The 20,948-nt window shown below is 38.3% G+C and overlaps 1 protein-coding gene across 1 annotated transcript; it reads left to right on the forward strand.

The window, feature by feature from the left end:
• Positions 1-581: 581 nt before the first annotated feature.
• On the forward strand, positions 582-12,303 carry LOC132978564 (major facilitator superfamily domain-containing protein 12-like). Its single transcript, XM_061043763.1, has 11 exons — positions 582-1,287; positions 1,390-1,509; positions 3,416-3,626; positions 3,743-3,872; positions 5,260-5,490; positions 5,662-5,754; positions 6,560-6,652; positions 7,285-7,455; positions 7,539-7,633; positions 8,771-8,901; positions 9,079-12,303. Exons 1-11 carry the CDS (start codon positions 1,140-1,142, stop codon positions 9,120-9,122), a joined length of 1,467 nt encoding a protein of 488 aa, XP_060899746.1. The 5' UTR covers positions 582-1,139; the 3' UTR covers positions 9,123-12,303.
• The last annotated feature ends 8,645 nt before the right edge of the window (positions 12,304-20,948 follow it).

Below are 20,948 nucleotides of genomic sequence, written 5' to 3' on the forward strand. Positions count from 1 at the left end.
GGGTATCTCTTCTGTGCTTTATGGAAGAGTATGTGCTTTGCCAATATAAATGTGGAATTGATCTAGACTCACTGTAACAAATGACTAAAGTAATTCATTTCAACAAATTGCCTCAAATATATAGAAGTGACTTTTCTAAATTCTGTGTTCTGTGAAACTGACTCCAACTCACTTATATTAATTTACTTTTGCATTTGTGTTAAATATTTTTGGATTGACTTCGAATTTATTTACGTTATTTAAATGTTAGGAAACGTTGGAAAACAATTATTTTAACTAAAATATGTTTACACAAACACACATTTCTAATAATTAAATCATTAGAAGGACTGAAGTATACGAAAGCCTAAAAGTATGTTGGAACTTACAAAGAAAAAAAATATATATATTTTAAGATTTAATTTTCGCCTTCCTCGTTTTTCTTGTTGGTTTTTTTGTTTGCTTTTATTTGTTTTTGTGCTTCTTTAACAACAGTACGCCGTCACGTGAGGAAGTCACGAGCGAGGTTTCTGTGATTGGCTGAAGGGAGCAGGAACTTGTTTCCTATTGGTTCTTTATGCTGACGTCATCATTGCTGGTCTGCGATGTTGTTTACATCAGCCTGTAAATATGTCACTTCATGGCTGCCGGTAGATGTTTACCGTGTTGAGTTAGATTAAAGGAAATGTTACTTTCCACTACGCTGATAGGGTTAGGGGTTAGGGAAACGTTTAGGAATCAGGGAGGGACTACACAGGTAGGGACTGCACATCGTCTTGTCTAAGCATGTTAGCTGTTTAAAAGTGATACAGTGGTAGAAATGAGATTCAAACTCATCGAGTGGTTCTGTTTCACTTTCCATTCCTCCTCTGGCTGTGACAAGGCGCTCCACTATCACCTGATTACAAGAGGAAATCCAATATCCTGCTGGGGCAGCATATAAATCTCAGACAAAGTGAAGTTAACATTTGTAAAGGGGATAGGAGGTGTTTTGTTGTTCTGGTTTATCATTTTGGATAAAAGCGTCTGCTAAGTGAATTGTAGAATCAAATATTGAGATTTATTTAGTTTTTTGGTTACTTTTTATAGCGCCTATCTGGTTTGTTTAAGGCGCGTGTTAAGATCAGTTTAAACCGTTTTGGATACTAAGAAGAAAAAAGATGTCGGACATGCAGAGATCACTACCTGCCCTGGGAAGGCTCAGTTATGCGCTGGGACACTTTCTGAATGACCTGTGTGCGTCCATGTGGTTCACTTACCTACTGGTCTTCTACCACTCAGTACTGGGTTTCCAAAACTCGTATGCAGGTGAGTCTGTCTACCTGTCTGTCTACCTCTATCTATCTGTCTGTCATATTTACTATGTTTTTCACTGATTAAAACTGGATTGTGACTGTCTCACTTGTGTAGGTGTGCTGCTGCTGGTTGGGCAGATAGCTGATGCCATCTGTACGCCTCTTGTTGGCTACGAGTCTGACCGAACCCCTGGCTGTGGCAACTACGGCAAGAGAAAAACGTGGCATTTAGTTGGTATGTAAAATAGATTGCTAGACAGACAACTTAATAATATTGCACTGTGACTCTTTGTTACCTTGTCGTATGTTTTACCACAGTTTCCGTTTATTGTCTGTCTTCATATTATTTTGAGACTGTGTTTCTGTTTTTTAAATACTGCAATGAATAAAACTATACGATAAAATACTAATATAAACAACTCTACATCTTCATATATTTGCTGTAAAAAGTGAGAGCCTTCTGTTAATGTTCTATACCCAGGCAATAGAGGGGGCTAAAAGCTTTATTAGGAAGATACTAGTCCTGGGGTCAAGTCATGAAGTAGATCCTTGTTTTTCTCAGTTAGTTAGCTTTTATGCACATTCTCTCATAAAGATTGTTCATGTCGACTTTTAGGAAACTGCCGTTTGGACTCTGAATCCCATACTGAACACTAAGCATATATTTTATTGATCTTGTTCAGGTCAGAAGGGGTTTTACAAGACTCTGTCATGACAGGGAAGTAAGGCATACAAGGGGAGCCAGAAGTGGTTGGTTCTCCACTGTGGCATGATTACACAAAGGGAAAGCTTCGTTATACACATCCTCCTACAGGGTTAGGCAGTGTTAAGCACAGGCCAGGCAGCGCTGGGTGTAAAAAGGGTGATGAAGACAGCAGAGCTGAATAACGGATTAGAAAGTAGTCCTACGCATATGCAGGGGATATAAACATTTGGAAATATGAAATCTTTCTTATACTGAAACTATTAAATAACTTACTGCATTAGTTTACTCCTTTTCAATAATAGCTTACATATCCTTTGCAGTATTACGTTTCAGTATCAGACTATATTATGTTTATTATCTTGGGCAATAGTTACTTCTGATGTCATCTGCAATATAACAATTCATATAATGCAATAATGCAATATTATCATTCAATCAATCTTTATTTGTATAGCATCAACTTATAACAAGTGTTATCTGGAGACACTTTACAAAAGAGCAGGTAAAAGACCTTACTCATTGTTATGTTACAAAAAGCAGGTAAAAGACCTTACTTATTGTTATGTTACAAAAAGCAGGTAAAAGACCTTACTTATTGTTATGTTACAAAAAGCAGGTAAAAGACCTTACTCATTGTTATGTTACAAAAAGCAGGTAAAAGACCTTACTTAATGCTATATTACTTTTCAGTTTGGCCTTTATGTTCATTATTATCTAAAGTATTTATTTTCATTATCAGGGACTTTTTCAGTATGAATGAACTCATCCATTAGCTGCACCTTGTTCACTATTCATTTCACTATCACTTTGATTTGCAATATCACTTTTCATTATTGTTGTACAATTATGTTGAATTATTAAACTCTGGTTGATTCTATTGTTTTAGGCCCTGTTTTTTTTTGCATAAACCCTCATCCACTTATTGACTTCATTAAAACGTCATGTTTTTGTGTTTCTCTCATTACTATAATGTTTGAGCTTAAATGTTACATGTTAAATGTTGTGTCTTAAACTTTGATATAAAGTGGAAGTGTAATATTTGTACATATGTTGACGTGAAGAGCTTGTTCCTTTGGCTCCAAATCAAGAGCGGGGAAAATGACATAACCATCACAGAACTTAAGATATTGAAAAATGGTAAATCTTAGAGGTTGAAAAGAGATCATTGTTCTCTGTATACTCATTCTGCAGTAAAGTGAAGAAAGTGTAAATTAATACCTGTTCATTTCTGCCTAGTTGATATTCAAACTAAAAAAAGTCATTTTATTTTATGGCTTTAAGTTTAAATTTTTCACATTCGAATGAGTTGAAATAATGTCTACTGATAATAGTTAATTTGGGTGAATAGAAAATAATGAAAGCTTTATTAACTAGTTAACTAATGGTCCATTTTTCTCATCTCTTTTTTTTATTCATGTGTGTTTGTTTTATCCAGGTACACTAAGCGTAATGCTGTCCTTTGCGTTCGTCTTCAACCAGTGTCTGGGCTGTGACTCCCTCACCCCTCAATGGGTCAGTTTGACCTACTTTGTCCCGTTCATCGTCGTCTTTCAGTTCGGCTGGGCTGCCACTCAGATCTCCCACCTGTCTCTTATTCCAGAGCTCGTCACATGTGAACACGCTAAAGTAGAACTAACTGCATACAGGTATGTTTTATTCTAACATACTCTACACAAGTTAAGAATTGTACAGATCATGAACATGTTTCTCTATAATATGTGTGTGTGTGTGTGTGTGTGTGTGTGTGCGTGGGGGGGGCCAGGTATGCGTTCACAGTTATAGCCAACATCACAGTGTATGCTTTGGCTTATCTGCTGTTCCATGTCCAGGCCAGAGGGGGCGATGACCCACTCAGTGATGCACTCGGACCAGAAGATATGCCTGTCTTTAGGGTGAGGAGTCACATATGAACATGGAACTTTAAAATGTTCAAAAGTGGGTTGAGAATGACAACAAAAGATTCACAGAAGGACTGTGCTGAGCCTGCTACATCTGTGCAGATGTGTCAAAGAGATGCTAATTCACAAAGCACAATCAAAGGGTTCAATGCAGCCCAGATTAAATAGTCTCTGGTTGCAATAAAAAGTAATCACTCATAAATTTGGGGCAAAATTTGCATGTATGTAAAGCGAATGAGCCTCACTGAATGAAGCTTTGTATTCCCAAACAATGGCCATGTGCCGCTATGAGGACATTTTTATCTGCTCCTTGTTGGTAAATGCGCAGCAGTATTCATACAGATTCAAACTTTCCAATGACACTGACAAACATTTGACTTCTGGATGAGCTGCAAATATTACTTTGAAATGACTTGTTTGTACGTACTTGTTTCAAAACAAATGGAACTTGTTTTTGTTTAATCAGACAATACTGTATGCAGACTGAAGGCCGAACAACAACTTATCCATGCCCTTATCTTTTCTCATTTATCATACTGTAACTATAACTATATAACTATATGTACTGAAAATAATGGATCAAAACTCAGTTAGATGGCACCATTGCCTCATTCTCAAGAAACTTAACATACTTAGTTTTGACAGTTTTATTCTCCTTTCTTTTATAAAACAGATTTTTTTAAGTGTGTTAACAACCTGGCTTCAGAAACAATCTGTCAGCTGGTTAATAAACCAAAACAGTGAATTCAGAACGAGGGCTACATTGGGTGGAGACTGTAGAGCACCAAAACGCAGAGCTGCATTTTGTCAGTCATATTTCTCAGAAAAAGGAACACAATTGTGTATTACCATATGAAATCAAAAACTAATGGAGTTCAATGTTTCTTAGACACAAGTAAAACAGTGTCAAGTATGAGGACATTGAGTACTTTTTGTACTAAATGTAGCTTTCTAAACTTGATGATAAACACATGATGTCATAGGCTTTCCATTTTTTATTATTTCATCCATTCAAGGGATCAAAAGCATTAATCAATAAATCAGTCAGTCATCCCTCTCCTCCTTTACAAACTAATCATCACCAGATGAACTGGAGCCCGGACGTCATTAACCCAAGAGTGTGTTTGCTCTATATATGGACTGTTTTTCTTTTATAAAGCCTGCTGAAATGTGATAATAATATGTGCTACTAGCAGAGACCACAACACTTACCATACTGAGTTCTGGGCTGCTACATTTACACTTTTTCACTCAAAGAGTCATCTTGTGTTTTCTTGTTCTTATTGTCATTATCATTGTGTCTTTAGCACTTACAAGAGAATGTTGAATGTTTCTCTTTTGGGACAGTTTATAAGAAATATTATGTGGTGTTTGATTTCAGAATCTGGCATTGATTGTGCTCGGCATCGGTGCCGTCTTCTCTCTCTTCTTCCACCTCGGGACCAAAGAGCGAAGGCCTGTAGTGGAAGGTGGCAGGGAAGATGAGTGTGAGAGGAAGAGGACAGAGGAGGAAGAAGAGAAGGGGGAGCGGACGCCCTTACTTTTACGTCCTAAGAACAAATCACTTCTCCTGCAATGGAATTGTTGGTTGAAGCAGCCTGCTTTTTACCAGGTAGGAGGAGTCTACCACAAGACTCTCTGATGGTGCTTTCACTATGGCTGTTAAATCAACGCCTTACTTTTGATGAACAAATTACAGACACATATTGAACATTATTGAAAGTGTTTGCTTCCTTTAGAAAACCTCTGACACATGTGTGTGCATTACTGTGTGTCTGTGCAGGTGGCCTTACTCTACATGTCCACCAGGTTAATAGTCAATCTGTCTCAGACCTACATCTCAATGTATCTCATCAACACTCTGGGGCTGCCCAAGGTAACACAAGCATTTCACAGTCATTCTAAAAACTTTCATGCATGAATATTTATATATTATGAATGTATAGTTTGACTTCTTAGGGCATTCATAGTGCCCTTTTTAAAAAAAAAAAAAATTTGAGCAAGTTACAGAAGTGTCCACTACACTAGACTTCATGCGACCCTTTGACACGTGATTTAAGACAACCTCACTCCGTTTAATTCCTTCCTTTGAATGAATGAACATATGAAGTTGAACTTCATTTCTTTTAGCACTCTTTTTCAGTTTGTCACATTTCCTCTCAGCTGGAACACTGACGTGATGGAGTGACGTGATGGAGCTTGTTCAGCGTTCTTCACAGACAAACTCAGAGAAAGAACATGAAACCATAGAGTCCAAACTTGAGGCAGAGCAGTATTTAGTCACGACATGAAACTCTTGACTAACCATTATTTGACCTGGTTATGTTGATAAGCCACCTTAAGTTACCATGGTAACCAAATTAAACAAATTGTATTTAAAGAAACAGTACGTATTACAATGCGTAAATAAATCGACAAATGCTTACATGTGACTCGGGTACACGTCCGCCATGGCAGGTCTACAAGTGAATGTGCAAGTTGTGGAAAGGTACTTATGAGTCTAAACTAGAGTCTGCCCAGTCTCACTTTTCACTTGTTTGCATGAATTGAGGAGTAATTTTAATCACATGAAGGTGGATTAAAGGATGTATAAAGATAAAATATGTATATAAGATACATCTTTTTTTATACATTCAGTTATTATTTTTTTGTTCATTCTGTTTTTCTTTTCCCTCCAACAGAAGTTCATTGCAACAATCCCATTAGTGATGTTCCTTAGTGGCTTCATGTCCTCCTTCATTATGAAGCCTCTCAGTAAACTCATCGGAAAATGTGTAAGTAAACGCTCAGCGCACAGCCTTGTCAACCCAGAGGCCTTTTCTCATAACTATGGAATAAGGCTCTCATAATAACCAGATACAGCTCCCTCTAAAATCAGACACAATTTAAATCCATCAGGATAAAAAAAAAACCATCAGAATTAAAAAGAGCAGGATGTCATGAATATGAGAGGAAGATCTTGTACTTTTTATATCCTGATTCTGATGGGCATATCATTTTCTAAAAACAGTGACATGCTGCATGTGTGCTATTGTCAATAAAATGTGTTTATTCACTTTTATTATTATTTTTTTAAACATGTTTATACAAAGACATGAAAACCCCACTTCCTTGCTGCATATTTATGTATATTTGTTTTAAAAATGGAAAAATTAAGGAAGTAAAAAAATGAGACGTGTTGACTTACTGCCCAAAAGGTTGATGCCCAAAAACTTCACCAACACAGCAAGATAAGACAAAACTGACAGAAGGCACGATCTCTGCAGAAACAAACATGACCAAACATTTCTTTTGGTGTATAGATGATAACAGACAGGCCTTGTTTTTTCAAGTCTATACATTGCTAACTTTGACCTGGGCTGAATTTGAACTGTTATATACTGTGTGTCTCTTTTGATGTCTGAAGCTCACCTACTTTGTGGGTCTGCTGCTGATCCTGGCCTTCTCCTCGTGGGTGCTGTTGGATGACAAGATGGGTCAGCGCGTGTACGGGGCAGCTGTTCTTCTCGGGATGGGGTCAGCCACAATCCTGGTCATATCCCTAGCCATGACAGCCGAACTTATTTCTAACCAGACGGTAAAGTGTGTGTGTTTTGTGTGTTTGTGTTTGTTAAAGACAGACGTGTAATGTAACGTTTATCCTCATCAATGTCTCTGCAGCAAAGCGGGGCGTTTGTTTATGGAGCCATGAGCTTCACTGATAAGCTTGCTAACGGAGTGGCTGTGATGATCATTCAGGCCCTGCATCCTTGCCAGTAAGTTTGACCCACACACTCACTCTTGTTAAACACTTATTAGATATAAGATGCATGCAAACCTTTAATACAAAACAGAATAGAGCATCCTTACCTATAATCTCTTCTACCTGGGATTTGTAACCATTAAACCCCTACAGTCTAAAAATCCATGAAGTGAACCCCAACTATGAGAGCTCACATCACTTGACAGGGCGTTGTGAAGAGTAAAATTACTTTCATTCAACAAGAGAAGAGTGTTTATGTGAAACATTCTTGATGTTACTGTTGAAAATGTTGGGGGGGTAGTAGTAGAAAAATAAACAAATACGTTACCCTATGTTAGGTTTTGTTGTATAAATTGTTCTTTCACATCTTACTAGCTTTAGTGTTTGTAGCCTGTCCCGCTCTCTGCCTGGACAATCTTTATAAAGCTGCTGAAACCATACAACTCCTTTTTAAAAATGTTTTGCGATTGCGTTACAACTTCAGGTGAGCTGCTAGTTGTTAATCAACGAGGAAAACAAAGAGAGTGCAGAGTAAGATCTGCAGCAACCAGCAGCACAAACTGATCAAATCAGGTCATTTAACAAGAGACATCACACCACAAGCAATGTTTAAATCTCTCTCTCTCTCTCCCTCCCTCTCTCTCTCTATCTCTCTCTCTCTCTCCCTCTCTCTCTCTCTCCCTCCCTCTCTCTCCCTCTCTCTCTATCTCTCTCCCTCTCTCTCTCCCTCTCTCTCTCTCTCTCCCTCTCTCTCTCTATCTCCCTCTCTCTCCATCTCTCTCTGTCTCTCTCTCTATCTCTCTCTCCCTCTCTCTCTCTCTCTCTCTCCCTCTCTCCCTCTCTTTCTCCATCTCTCTCTCTCTCTCATTCCCTCTCTCTCCCTCTCTCTCTCTATCTCTCTCTCCCTCTCTCTCTCTCTCTCCCTCTCTCTGTCTCTCCCTCTCTCTCTCTCCCTCTCGCTGTCTGTCTCTCTCTCCCTCTCTCTCTCTATCTCTCTCTCTCTCCCTCTCTCTCTCTATCTCTCTCTCCCTCTCTCTCTCTATCTCTCTCTCTCTCTCCCTCTCTCTCTCTATCTCTCTCTCCCTGTCTCTCTCTATCTCTCTCTCTCCCTCTCTCTCTCTCTGTTTCTCATTCTCTCTCTCTCTCTCAGTACTGTAATCTGTTGTCCTGCATGCGTATGGTTCTATCACTACATCATGGTCATAGTAACAGGAGGTGTGGCCATCATTGCAACTCTGGCGCTCTGCTCCATCCTCATCTGGCCAATCAAGATCCGACTACGTGAGTGAACATCTATACTAATACATACTTCATGTGTTTGTGTCGTATCTTTAATTAAGGGAGTATTTCCAAACTGCAACCATAGAAACAGTTAACTTGCAGGACTCTATAAAAACAACCCAGCCTTGATATTTCTTTCACTTCTCCTTTCCTGTGTTTGTGTGTGTGTCGCTGTAGGAGATCTGCCAGACATTTCAGAGGAAGGACCCAGAATAAACTAAACAGCCCTCTCAGCATTGTACCGTGACACTCCAGCTACACAACATCTGTTCCTTTGTAAGATCAATCTTCAGTTCTGAGGGAAAAGCTTGCTGCACATTAGGCACCTCTTAAAAAGGTGACAGGAGTAAGAAGGGAATCCAGATCAACCTAACTGGGAGAGCACTTCTACTTATTTTTAACCTAGACTTTGTTTTCCTATCATTTGAAAACAAAAAACACCTTTTCATTTCCACTTAGTCATTGTGGTGATTACAGTTAGTTATTTTAATGTAGTCGAGTTGTAATTACTCCACCAGGTAGTAGTCAAGCCTTTTCTTCTTTCATTTTCACTCACTTTCTACTCTAATAAGAAACAATTATTCAGCACAGCAACAGCATAGATTACAGTTTTAATGATGGCAGAGTGTAATGAAAGTTATGAGGTAATGTCTCATACTTCGGGCTGTATAATGTACTTCCTCTTTATACGGAGATCAAACAACAAAAGAGAAAAAACAGCTCACATATGGCTCATATCACAGCTGCGGCTTAAAACATTTTGAATATTTATTTCAAAAAGTAAAACGTTCATGTAAATTAGATTAATTACACATGAAGTGAAATATTTGAAGCCTTTTTTTATCTTGATGATTACGACTTACTGCTCATACTGATCAAAAATCCAACATCTCAAAATATAAGAGAATATATGTGAATGTGTAGGTGTGACATGCAGTTTAAAAGAGCTTTGAGTAGTCAGAAGACTAGAAAAGCCCTATAAGATCAAGTCCATTTATCATCTCCATAAAGCTTTCTGCAGATGGAAGCATGAAATGCTCTAAAATCGCCTGGCAGATTGCTGCTTTGACCAGCAGATGAAATCACTTCTGACCTGAACCCTCTACAGAATCTACGGAGGAAGATGAGAGACCCCAGACCCAAAAATATAGATGAGCTGCAAGTTCACTTCTGAAGTCCAAGTTTCCGGATCAGAATAATAATAAAGATAAAAAAACAAAAAAGGCCTTGAAATATTTCACGTTTATTAAATCTATATAAAAGATGAACTATTTTCCTGTTCAAAAGAAACAGAGTACTGGTTGTTTAGTGGATTTAAACAATCTAGATGCTGGATAGAATCTTTTCACACTCGATGCATGGGACTCTTTCTCTAAGGTCTTTATCTCAGTGTCTCCGTTTAAAACTGGAAAATGTTTTTGATGATTAATTTATCATTTCACACCATTTTTAGAAGCATAATGCCAATTATTTACTGATTCCAGATTATGTATATTTTGAACTCTGTGTCGAACAAACTTGTGAACATGGACAAGTTTTTTGACCTTTCTCCAACAACTGATAAATCATCAAGAAAATACTTCCAAAGATGTATTTTGTATTATTCCCTAGTTTTTATTTGAAATATTATCAATAATAATAGAAAAAAGAACTGGGTGCTGAATCCCGAAAAATGTTCAAACAAGAAAAACAATTAGGACAGAAATCATAAATTGTATTTTAATTGCCACACGGACATTTGAGCAGATCTCTTTTTCAGCGTGTGACAGGGAAATATTATCAATACAAAGTTAAGTTATTACTTTTAAAAGATTACTTACTAGATTAAGATTTAAGATTTTACTTTTATTTTACTATACTTACTTTACTTTACTACTAATATATTGCCGTAGATACAAAATGTAGTTTAATTTAATTTGACTTGGGTCGGTATAAAATTAGAATCCGACCCTTACTCTTTACATCTGTATGAATGTGAATGGATACTACAGATGAGCCAATAGCAACCCAGCTGTCAAATGAGCTGTTGTTGTGTGTTGTTAAGATGAATGAAGAAAGTTCAGTTATCTGACTCAAGTACAATCATGGATGCATCATGCATAACTAAAATTGAATGCATGTGCTTCAAAAGTATTGGAATCATAATCATAATATTTTTGACATTGTGTTTGAATCAGGAATGTTTTTCTGTTTAACCCAACCAGCCCACTAGGTGGCTGCCTGACAGGAGAATTTAAGTGAAACCTTTAAAGAAGTGCCAAACAATGATGAGGGAAACCAGGTCAATGTCAGAATAGACTTAACTTGAAGTCAAGCACTGAAGCTGCACTGGACAATATGGAGCACAGCTCACCTCAAGCCACTCCAAAAGGGAACTTGTTATAAGAGATCTGTGACGGACATAAGAGCCAAAAGAAAGGGATGAGAAAGGGAAGCGTTGACCATATGTGGCGTATTCCCGCTTGTTCAGGGTGAGTCCAAAATCCAAAACATCTCCTGACATGGTCCAGGAGTGTGTGAACCCTGATGGTCAAATTTGTGTACATAGAAGGTAACAGTCCAGAACATTCCCAGTGATTGAGAGGGAGGGTCTATGTTACACTGTCTACTCTTTACTGCTCTCCTCAGCTGCCAGTATTTTTTAATATCTTTTTATATATTTTTTGGTTAAAGTCTTCTTCAATTGTGACATTATGGAAGACTCTCTTAACCCGGGGTTAAAGCTAGCTTAAATTACTATGTCAGGGTGTAGCTTTATGCTCAGGAACAACTTGTATTGTTTTCAACTCAGTGTCTTCACAGTAACAGCTGATGTCTTGTCAGCACTTTGCAATAGTTAGTTTGGTTCATGTGAAAGACAGCTCAGTCTGGTTTTCATTTCTAGGTGGAATGTTTCATTGAAAGGTAATTCAAAACCAACTCTAAAATCCAAAATCCAATCCATCATGATGAAAGAGGTTAAAGACCCTGTCTTCGAAGCACTTAACCTTTGTTACTGTGGTATCAAACTTAAGTCATGAAATCAGCTGTCTGAGGTGTTCACCATGCTCTTTGTATTCTCATGTCTGCTTCTGTCTAAACTCAGAGGAGCTTCACAGTGTTTGATGTGTTGCTCAGGTATATTTCAAAGTTAAATATAAAGCTGTACAATAAGAGTTGTTATGGACACAAGGGATTCTGGAAATAAGGGGATCAGAGTACATTGTTTGTTTTTGATAATTGTTTTCATTGTACATAGTTTGACCTCTGTATAATCACAGACCAAATGCAATCTGAATATATTTTGTATCTAAAATTAAAATATGAAACATATTTTCTTTAATCAAAGGAAACTTGAAAGGGCTTGTCTGTGATTTAAACTAATTTTTAAAGGACTTGTGCAATAAAGTGTATTGAAATGTGTGACTGCGTTCTGTTCTAATTCAGGGGCATTTTTCGATGTTCTTCCATATCTCTGACAAAGCTCTCTGAGAGAATCCTCATCTGCATTTTAATAAATGTTTGTATTGCCTCCCTTTTGTGTCTTTTTGATATTTAATAAGGGTTTGTGTTGTTTTTTTAAGAGATGTATTAAAAGTGATTCATGAGGTGCAACTCATTTAGATTTGAAGGTGCTAGGTCTGCACCTTCAAATCTAAATGGAAATTCCTTTTCCATATGAAAGTGAAGCAAAAAGCCACAACCATAACTACCTGAAGATAAAACGTATTTAATAACAATGTTTGAAGTCAAGCAACAAATGTCAGTCATCAGAGAGAAATGGAAAAGATTTCCCACAACAGCTGGACTACCTTTTGTTAGGAAGTACGATTGATGTGATTTTATTACCTACCAACATTTTTGTACTCTTTTTTTTCCATAACAACAATACTTGCTGGATGGATGGACCACTCTATAAAATAGAAATCTGAAAAATAATCAGTGTAAAAAATCCTTGGCTTAAATTCACACACACACACACACACCTTTGATGAAGTCTGATATGGTTTACAATGATTTTAGAACGGCTGAGTGGGTACGTGATAATCCTCACTTGTAATGTAGTTTTTGTTTCGACCCTATGCTGTCACCAGCCCCTAACAGGAAACTGGTGTAGCCAGGATTTCAGGGGACCTGGTACAATGGGGCCCTATGGATGTGTATGTGGGAGGAGGTGGCCACAAACAATAGATTAAGACTTAACAACAAGACACAATATAATTGTATTTTGTAATATATATATAATTAAACATTTAATAGTTATTCCTAATACATTTTGTCTCATATTTTATATCTTACATATGATTTATATGATGACACTCAGAGTCAACCCGCTGCTTTCAACAATATTGTCACTTATGACATTGTTTCTATTTCATTCTAAAAAAATTAAAGAATTGTCTTGCCATCAGTTGTGAAATATTAATGAACTAAAAAACAGTATTGATATATATAACCTTGAGTTCTTAGAAATTAAATATACTTCATATAGTCTATTTGTATATCACCCATACAGCCTGTTGTAGTTTTTTTTTAATGTATTTCAGTCATATAAAGATGGTGTGTAGTCACCATATCTCCTGCTTTTAAGAATAACCCTAGTTACTCCAGAGGATACACTGGATGAAGGGATAGTTTTTATAATACCCTAAGTATGATAAAGTATTAAAAAAAAGCTACAATAGCTATTTTTGTTGAATGATTTATCAGGCAGCCAATGGAGCTGGGATACAAAGCAATTCTTATGATGGCTTAAATGTGTGTGAGGTGAATTAGGATAACAATCATGCAAACATGTTTATAAGAAACTTCTTTATACACTTATTTTACCTCATTATACATAATGACATTTGATTTTAAATGCTAACTACAAAGGATGATTTGCACTTTTAGACAAAATGACTGTGAACCTGAGAGCTTAACACCGTGCAACTAAAAACCTTTGTGTCACACTAAGCATCGCCTGGGGATTAAGTTTGACCTTTCATCTCTTCGCTGGTCTTGTCCTGTGCTTGTGTAAGTTGTGTTTACTGATGAAAAATCTTGCCTTGATTTGGCTGTGGTGTCTTGATTTGGTTGTGATGTCTTGATTTGGTTGTGGTGTATTGATTTAGTTGTGGTGTCTTGATTTGGTTGTGATGACTTGATTTGGTTGTGATGTCTTGATTTGGTTGTGATGACTTGATTTGGTTCTGTTGTCTTGAATTGGTTCTGTTGTCTTGATTAGGTTGTGAAGTCTTGATTTGGTTATGGTGTCTTGATTTGGTTGTGATGTCTTGATATGGTTGTGGTGTATTGATTTAGTTGTGATGTCTTGATTTGGTTGTGGTGTATTGATTTAGTTGTGATGTCTTGATTTGGTTGTGATGTCTTGATTTGGCTGTGGTGTCTTGATTTGGTTGTGATGTCTTGATTTGGTTGTGATGACTTGATTTGGTTGTGATGTCTTGATTTTGTTGTGATGACTTGATTTGGTTCTGTTGTCTTGAATTGGTTGTGATGTCTTGATTAGGTTGTGATGTCTTGATTTGGTGGTGGTGTCTTGATTTGGTTGTGATGTCTTGATTTAGTTGTGGTGTATTGATTTAGTTGTGGTGTCTTGAATTGGTTCTGTTGTCTTGATTAGGTTGTGAAGTCTTGACTTGGTTATGGTGTCTTGATTTGGTTGTGGTGTATTGATTTAGTTGTGGTGTCTTGATTTGGTTGTGTTGTCTTGATTTGGTTGTGGTGTATTGATTTAGTTGTGGTGTCTTGATTTGGTTGTGATGACTTGATTTGGTTGTGATGACCGGATTTGGTTGTGATGACTTGATTTGGTTCTGTTGTCTTGAATTGGTTCTGTTGTCTTGATTAGGTTGTGAAGTCTTGATTTGGTTGTGATGTCTTGATATGTGATATGTTAGAATATGTTAGTTTGAATGAATCCACTCCTCCCAGTCATTTTTGTACTCATATACCTCGAGACACGGGACGAGGTGGTGGAGTAGCAGCTATTTTTAATTCCAGTCTTTTAGTTAACCCTCGACCAAAGCTGAATTTTTCTTCTTTTGAAAGCCTTGTTCTTAGTCTTCCACATCCAGTCTCAAGAACCTTTCAGCCAGTTCTAGTTGTTGTAGTTTACCGCCCTCCTGGCCCATATTCTGAGTTTTTATCTGAGTTTGCAGAATTTTTATCAGACTTAGTCCTTAGCAGTGATAGAATAATTGTTGTAGGTGACTTCAATATCCATGTGGATGTTGATAATGATAGCCTGAGCACAGCTTTCATGTCACTATTAGACTCTATTGGTTTCACCCAGGGTGTAAACGAACCTACTCATCATTTTAACCACACCCTGGATCTTGTTTTAGCTTATGGAATTGAAATCCATAACCTTACAGTTTTCCTAGAAAATCCTCTGCTATCAGACCTTTTTTTTTTTATTACATTTGATTTTGTCCTACTAGAATTACCTCTGCCTGGAAGAGGTGTGCTTTCTAGAAGTTTGTCGGATAGTGCTGTGGCTAGATTTAAGGAAGCTATTTCAGCTGTTTTTGATTCAGTACCGTGTTTCAACCCAGTTGGAAACTCTTACGATAACTTTAGTCCCTCTCAGCTAGATCAGTTTGTTGATAGTGCAGTGGATTCGCTGAGAGTTACTCTGGATTCGATTGCTCCCCTGAAACAGAAGGTTGTCAAGCGGCTGAGAGTGGCTCCATGGTTCAACTCAGAAACCCGTACTCTGAAACAATCATCACGGAATTTTGAAAGAATATGGCGTTCGACCAAAACGGTAGAATCTCGTTTTTTCTGGCAGGATAGTCATAGAAGATATATGAAGGCTCTACGTCACGCCTGAGCTGCCTACTACTCCTCTCTAATCAAGGAAAACAAAGGCAATCCTAGATACCTTTTCAGCACTGTAGCCAGGCTGACAGAGAGTCATGGCTCCATTGAGCCTTGTATTCCTCTAGCCTTCAGCAGTAATGATTTCCTTAGCTTTTTCAACAACAAAGTTCTAGACATCAGAGACAAAATTGGTAACCTCCTGCCCTTACCTGGTGCAGATACGTCTGATACGGCAGAGACAGTTCCAGGACCAGATATTAGTCTCGACTGTTTTTCTCCAATCAACCTTTCAGAGTTATATTCCATTATTTCTGCATCGAAACCGTCAACCTGTCTTTTAGACCCAATCCCAACCAAGCTGTTTAAGGAAGTCTTTCCCTTAGTTAGCAACTCCATATTAGATATGATCAATATGTCTTTACTGGCAGGCTATGTACCACAGACATTTAAAGTAGCGGTAATCAAACCTCTACTTAAAAAGCCTACTCTGGACTCAGGAACTCTGGCTAACTACAGACCTATATCCAACCTTCCTTTTATCTCGAAGATCCTGGAGAAGGTGGTAGCTAAACAGCTGTGTGACTTTCTCCATGACAACAGTTTATTTGAAGAGTTCCAGTCAGGATTTAGAGTCCACCATAGCACTGAGACTGCACTAGTTAGAGTTACAAACGATCTACTTCTAGCCTCAGACAGGGGACTTCTGTCTGTGCTCGTCTTGTTAGATCTTAGTGCTGCTTTTGACACCATTGACCATCGGATCCTGTTGTACAGACTGGAGCATTTGCTTGGAATTACAGGGACTGCTTTAAGTTGGTTTGAATCCTACTTATCAGACCGATCTCAGTTTGTACATGTTAATGATGAGTCCTCTATGCACACTAAAGTTTGCCATGGAGTCCCACAAGGTTCAGTGCTTGGACCAATTCTTTTTACATTATATATGCTTCCTCTGGGAAATATTATGAGGAAACACTCCATACAGTTTCATTGTTATGCAGATGATACTCAGCTTTATGTATCAATGAAGCCCGATGGTACCAGTCAGTTATGTCAGCCAGAAACATGCCTTAAGGACGTTAGGACCTGGATGACCAGAAATTTTTTGCTACTTAACTCAGACAAGACTGAAGTTATTGTGCTAGGCCCTAAGAACCTCAGAGAGACTTTTTCTAGTGATGTGACTGTCCTTAATGACATCAGCCTGGCATCTAGCACCACTGTTAGGAATCTAGGAGTTATTTTTGATCAAGATATGTCTTTTAGCTCTCACATCAGTCAAGTTTCAAGAACAGCCTACTTTCACCTTCGTAATATATCCAAGATCAGGAATATCCTGTCGCAAAGTGATGCAGAAAAACTAGTTCATGCATTTGTTACCTCCAGACTGGATTATTGTAACTCTCTTTTGTCAGGGTGCTCTGGCAAATCTCTAAAGACTCTTCAACGGGTCCAGAATGCTGCAGCTCGTGTACTGACCAGAACCAGGAAATGGGACCACATTACTCCTGTCCTGGCTTCTCTGCACTGGCTCCCTATACAGTCTAGAATAGAATTCAAGATCCTTCTTCTCACCTACAAAGCTCTAAATGGCCAGGCACCATCTTATCTTAAGGAGCTACTAGTGCCGTACTGTCCCTCGAGAGCGTTGCGGTCCCGGAGTGCAGGCCTGCTGGTGGTACCTACAGTCTCCAAGTGTACTATGGGGGGTAAAGCCTTCAGTTATCGGGCTCCTCTCCTCTGGAACCGCCTTCCAGCCGGGGTCCGGGAGGCAGACACAGTCTGTATTTTTAAGATTAGACTTAAAACTTTCCTTTTTGATAAATCTTATAGTTAGGGCTGGTGCTGGTGTAGACCAGCTCTTAGTTATGCTGCTATAGGCTTAGACTACCGGGGGAACTGGCACCCTGAGCTCCTCTCTCTCTCTCTCTCTCTCTCTGCATATACAGTACATCATATTACTGCATGTATCTATCTATAAATCTCAGTCACTAACCACCTACTTTCCTGGGAGCTCTTGAGCTCTCCTAGGCTCCTCAAGATCGTCGGTTGACGGCTTGCCAGAACAATCCCCACCCCACCACTACCCCCTCCCCACCGGATCGTGGGTTGGCGGCCTGCCAGAACAACCCCCCCCCCACACACACACACCCCCTCCCCTCCCCACCGGATTGCTGATGGACGGTCTACCTCCCCCCACCCCCACCCCCTTGCTCTCTATCCCTCTTCCTGCATCTTATCCCATCTCTCCCCCTATCCCTTTCCAAGCCCGGCGCAGTCTAGGCCTGTGAAGACTGTTTCGTCATGAGCCGGGGATCCGGCCGAAGATTTCTGCCTTTTAATAAGGCAGCTTTTTCTTACCACTGTAACTTTTGCTGCTTTGCTAAAGTGCTCATGATGGATAGGCCGGATCTTTGTAACATAGCAATAAGTAAGGTCTTTTACCTGCTTTTTGTAACATAACAATGAGTAAGGTCTTTTTACCTGCTCTTTTGTAATGTTAACAGACAATGAGTAAGGTATTTTACCTGCTTCTTGTAAAGTGTCTCGAGATAACACTTGTTATGAGTTGACGCTATACAAATAAAAGTTGATTGATTGATTGATATGGTTGTGGTGTATTGATTTAGTTGTGGTGTCTTGATTTGGTTGTGATGACTTGATTTGGTTGTGATGACTTGATTTGGTTCTGTTGTCTTGAATTTGTTGTGATGTCTTGATTTGGTTGTGGTGTCTTGATTTGGTTGTGGTGTATTGATTTGGTTGTGGTGTCTTGATTTGGTTGTGATGTCTTGATTTGGTTGTGGTGTATTGATTTAGTTGTGGTGTCTTGATTTGGTTGTGATGACTTGATTTGGTTGTGATGTCTTGATTTGGTTCTGTTGTCTTGAATTTGTTGTGATGTCTTGATTTGGTTGTGGTGTCTTGATTTGGTTGTGGTATATTGATTTAATTGTGGTGTCTTGATTTGGTTGTGGTGTCTCGATTTGGTTGTGGTGCCTTGATTTGGTTACGGTGTCTTGATTTGGTTGTGGTGTCTTGATTTGGTTGTGATGGCTTGATTTGGTTGTTATGTCTTGATTTGGTTGTTATGACTTGATTTGGTTGTGATGTCTTGATTTGGTTGTGATTTGGTTGTGGTGTCTTGATTTGGTTGTGGTTTGGTTGTGATGTCTTGATTTGTTTGTGATGTCTTGATTTGGTTGTGGTGTATTGATTTAGTTGTGGTGTCTTGATTTGGTTGTGGTGTATTGATTTAGTTGTGGTGTATTGATTTGGTTGTGGTGTCTTGATTTGGTTGTGGTGTCTTGATTTGGTTGTGGTTTGGTTGTGATGTCTTGATTTGTTTGTGGTGTCTTGATTTGGTTGTGGTGTATTGATTTAGTTGTGGTGTCTTGATTTGGTTGTGGTGTATTGATTTAGTTGTGGTGTATTGATTTGGTTGTGGTGTCTTGATTTGGTTGTGGTGTCTTGATTTGGTTGTGGTGTCTTGATTTGGTTGTGGTATATTGATTTAATTGTGGTGTCTTGATTTGGTTGTGGTGTCTCGATTTGGTTGTGGTGCCTTGATTTGGTTACGGTGTCTTGATTTGGTTGTGGTGTCTTGATTTGGTTGTGATGGCTTGATTTGGTTGTTATGTCTTGATTTGGTTGTTATGACTTGATTTGGTTGTGATGTCTTGATTTGGTTGTGATTTGGTTGTGGTGTCTTGATTTGGTTGTGGTTTGGTTGTGATGTCTTGATTTGTTTGTGATGTCTTGATTTGGTTGTGGTGTATTGATTTAGTTGTGGTGTCTTGATTTGGTTGTGGTGTATTGATTTAGTTGTGGTGTATTGATTTGGTTGTGGTGTCTTGATTTGGTTGTGGTGTCTTGATTTGGTTGTGGTTTGGTTGTGATGTCTTGATTTGTTTGTGGTGTCTTGATTTGGTTGTGGTGTATTGATTTAGTTGTGGTGTCTTGATTTGGTTGTGGTGTATTGATTTAGTTGTGGTGTATTGATTTGGTTGTGGTGTCTTGATTTGGTTGTGGTGTCTTGATTTGGTTGTGTTGTCTTGATTTGGTTGTGGTGTATTGATTTAGTTGTGGTGTCTTGATTTGGTTGTGATGACTTGATTTGGTTGTGATGACTTGATTTGGTTGAGATGTCTTGATTTGGTTGTGATGACTTGATTTGGTTGTGATGTCTTGATTTGGTTGTGGTGTATTGATTTAGTTGTGGTGTATTGATTTGGTTGTGGTGTCTTGATTTGGTTGTGGTGTATTGATTTAGTTGTGGTGTCTTGATTTGGTTGTGTTGTCTTGATTTGGTTGTGATGTCTCGATTTAGTTGTGGTGTCTTGATTTGGTTGTGATGACTTGATTTGGTTGTGATGACTTGATTTGGTTGAGATGTCTTGATTTGGTTGTGATGACTTGATTTGGTTCTGTTGTCTTGAATTGGTTTTGTTGTCTTGATTAGGTTGTGAAGTCTTGATTTGGTTATGGTGTCTTGATTTGGTTGTGATGTCTTGATATGGTTGTGGTGTATTGATTTAGTCATGGTGTCTTGATTTAGTTATTGTGTCTTGATTTGTTTGTGGTGTCTTGATTATTTTGTGGTGTCTTGATTTTGTTGTGATACCTTGACATGGTTGGATTATCTTTGTTTGGTTGGTGGACTTTGTTGATGGTTATTTTCTGCAGCAATTGTTTTCTCAAAGCTCCTGAGGTAAGAGGTAAAACTTTCTCCCCAGGGGATGCTTAGTGTGACACCAAGGTTTTTAGTTGCAAGGTGTTAAGCTCTCAGGTTCAGTCATTTTGTCTAAAAGTGGAAATCATCCTCTGTAAATGTCATTATATATAATGAGGTAAAATAATAATTCTGATTCTGATTCCCAGAGATACATGTAATGAGGCTAGAGCTGTCCCTTTTGGAGAAGCCCTAATTTGACCTATTTTCATTTTTTTGGTAAGATGCATAAAACATCCAAAAAAAGTTATTTTGCAGTAAAATATTTTTATACAACCATCCGTTTCATAAACTAGACATGTTCAAGTTATGAAAAAATATGGTTGTGCTTTGTTCTACCTCGGGTAGGGGTCTCTCAACTTTTAGGGGCCCAAGTTCCTCTACTAGTAATATTATTTGTCAAATCGACAAAAAGCAGAGTTTCGTCTCGCCATCGTCATAGTTGACTAATATAAAAAGACCTTCGTAATTTATTTCGTTGACGAGATTAACACTTGACCTGAAGAAG

This window comes from Labrus mixtus, chromosome 8 (genome assembly GCF_963584025.1).
Source record: "Labrus mixtus chromosome 8, fLabMix1.1, whole genome shotgun sequence".
Taxonomy (NCBI): Eukaryota; Metazoa; Chordata; class Actinopteri; order Labriformes; family Labridae; genus Labrus; species Labrus mixtus.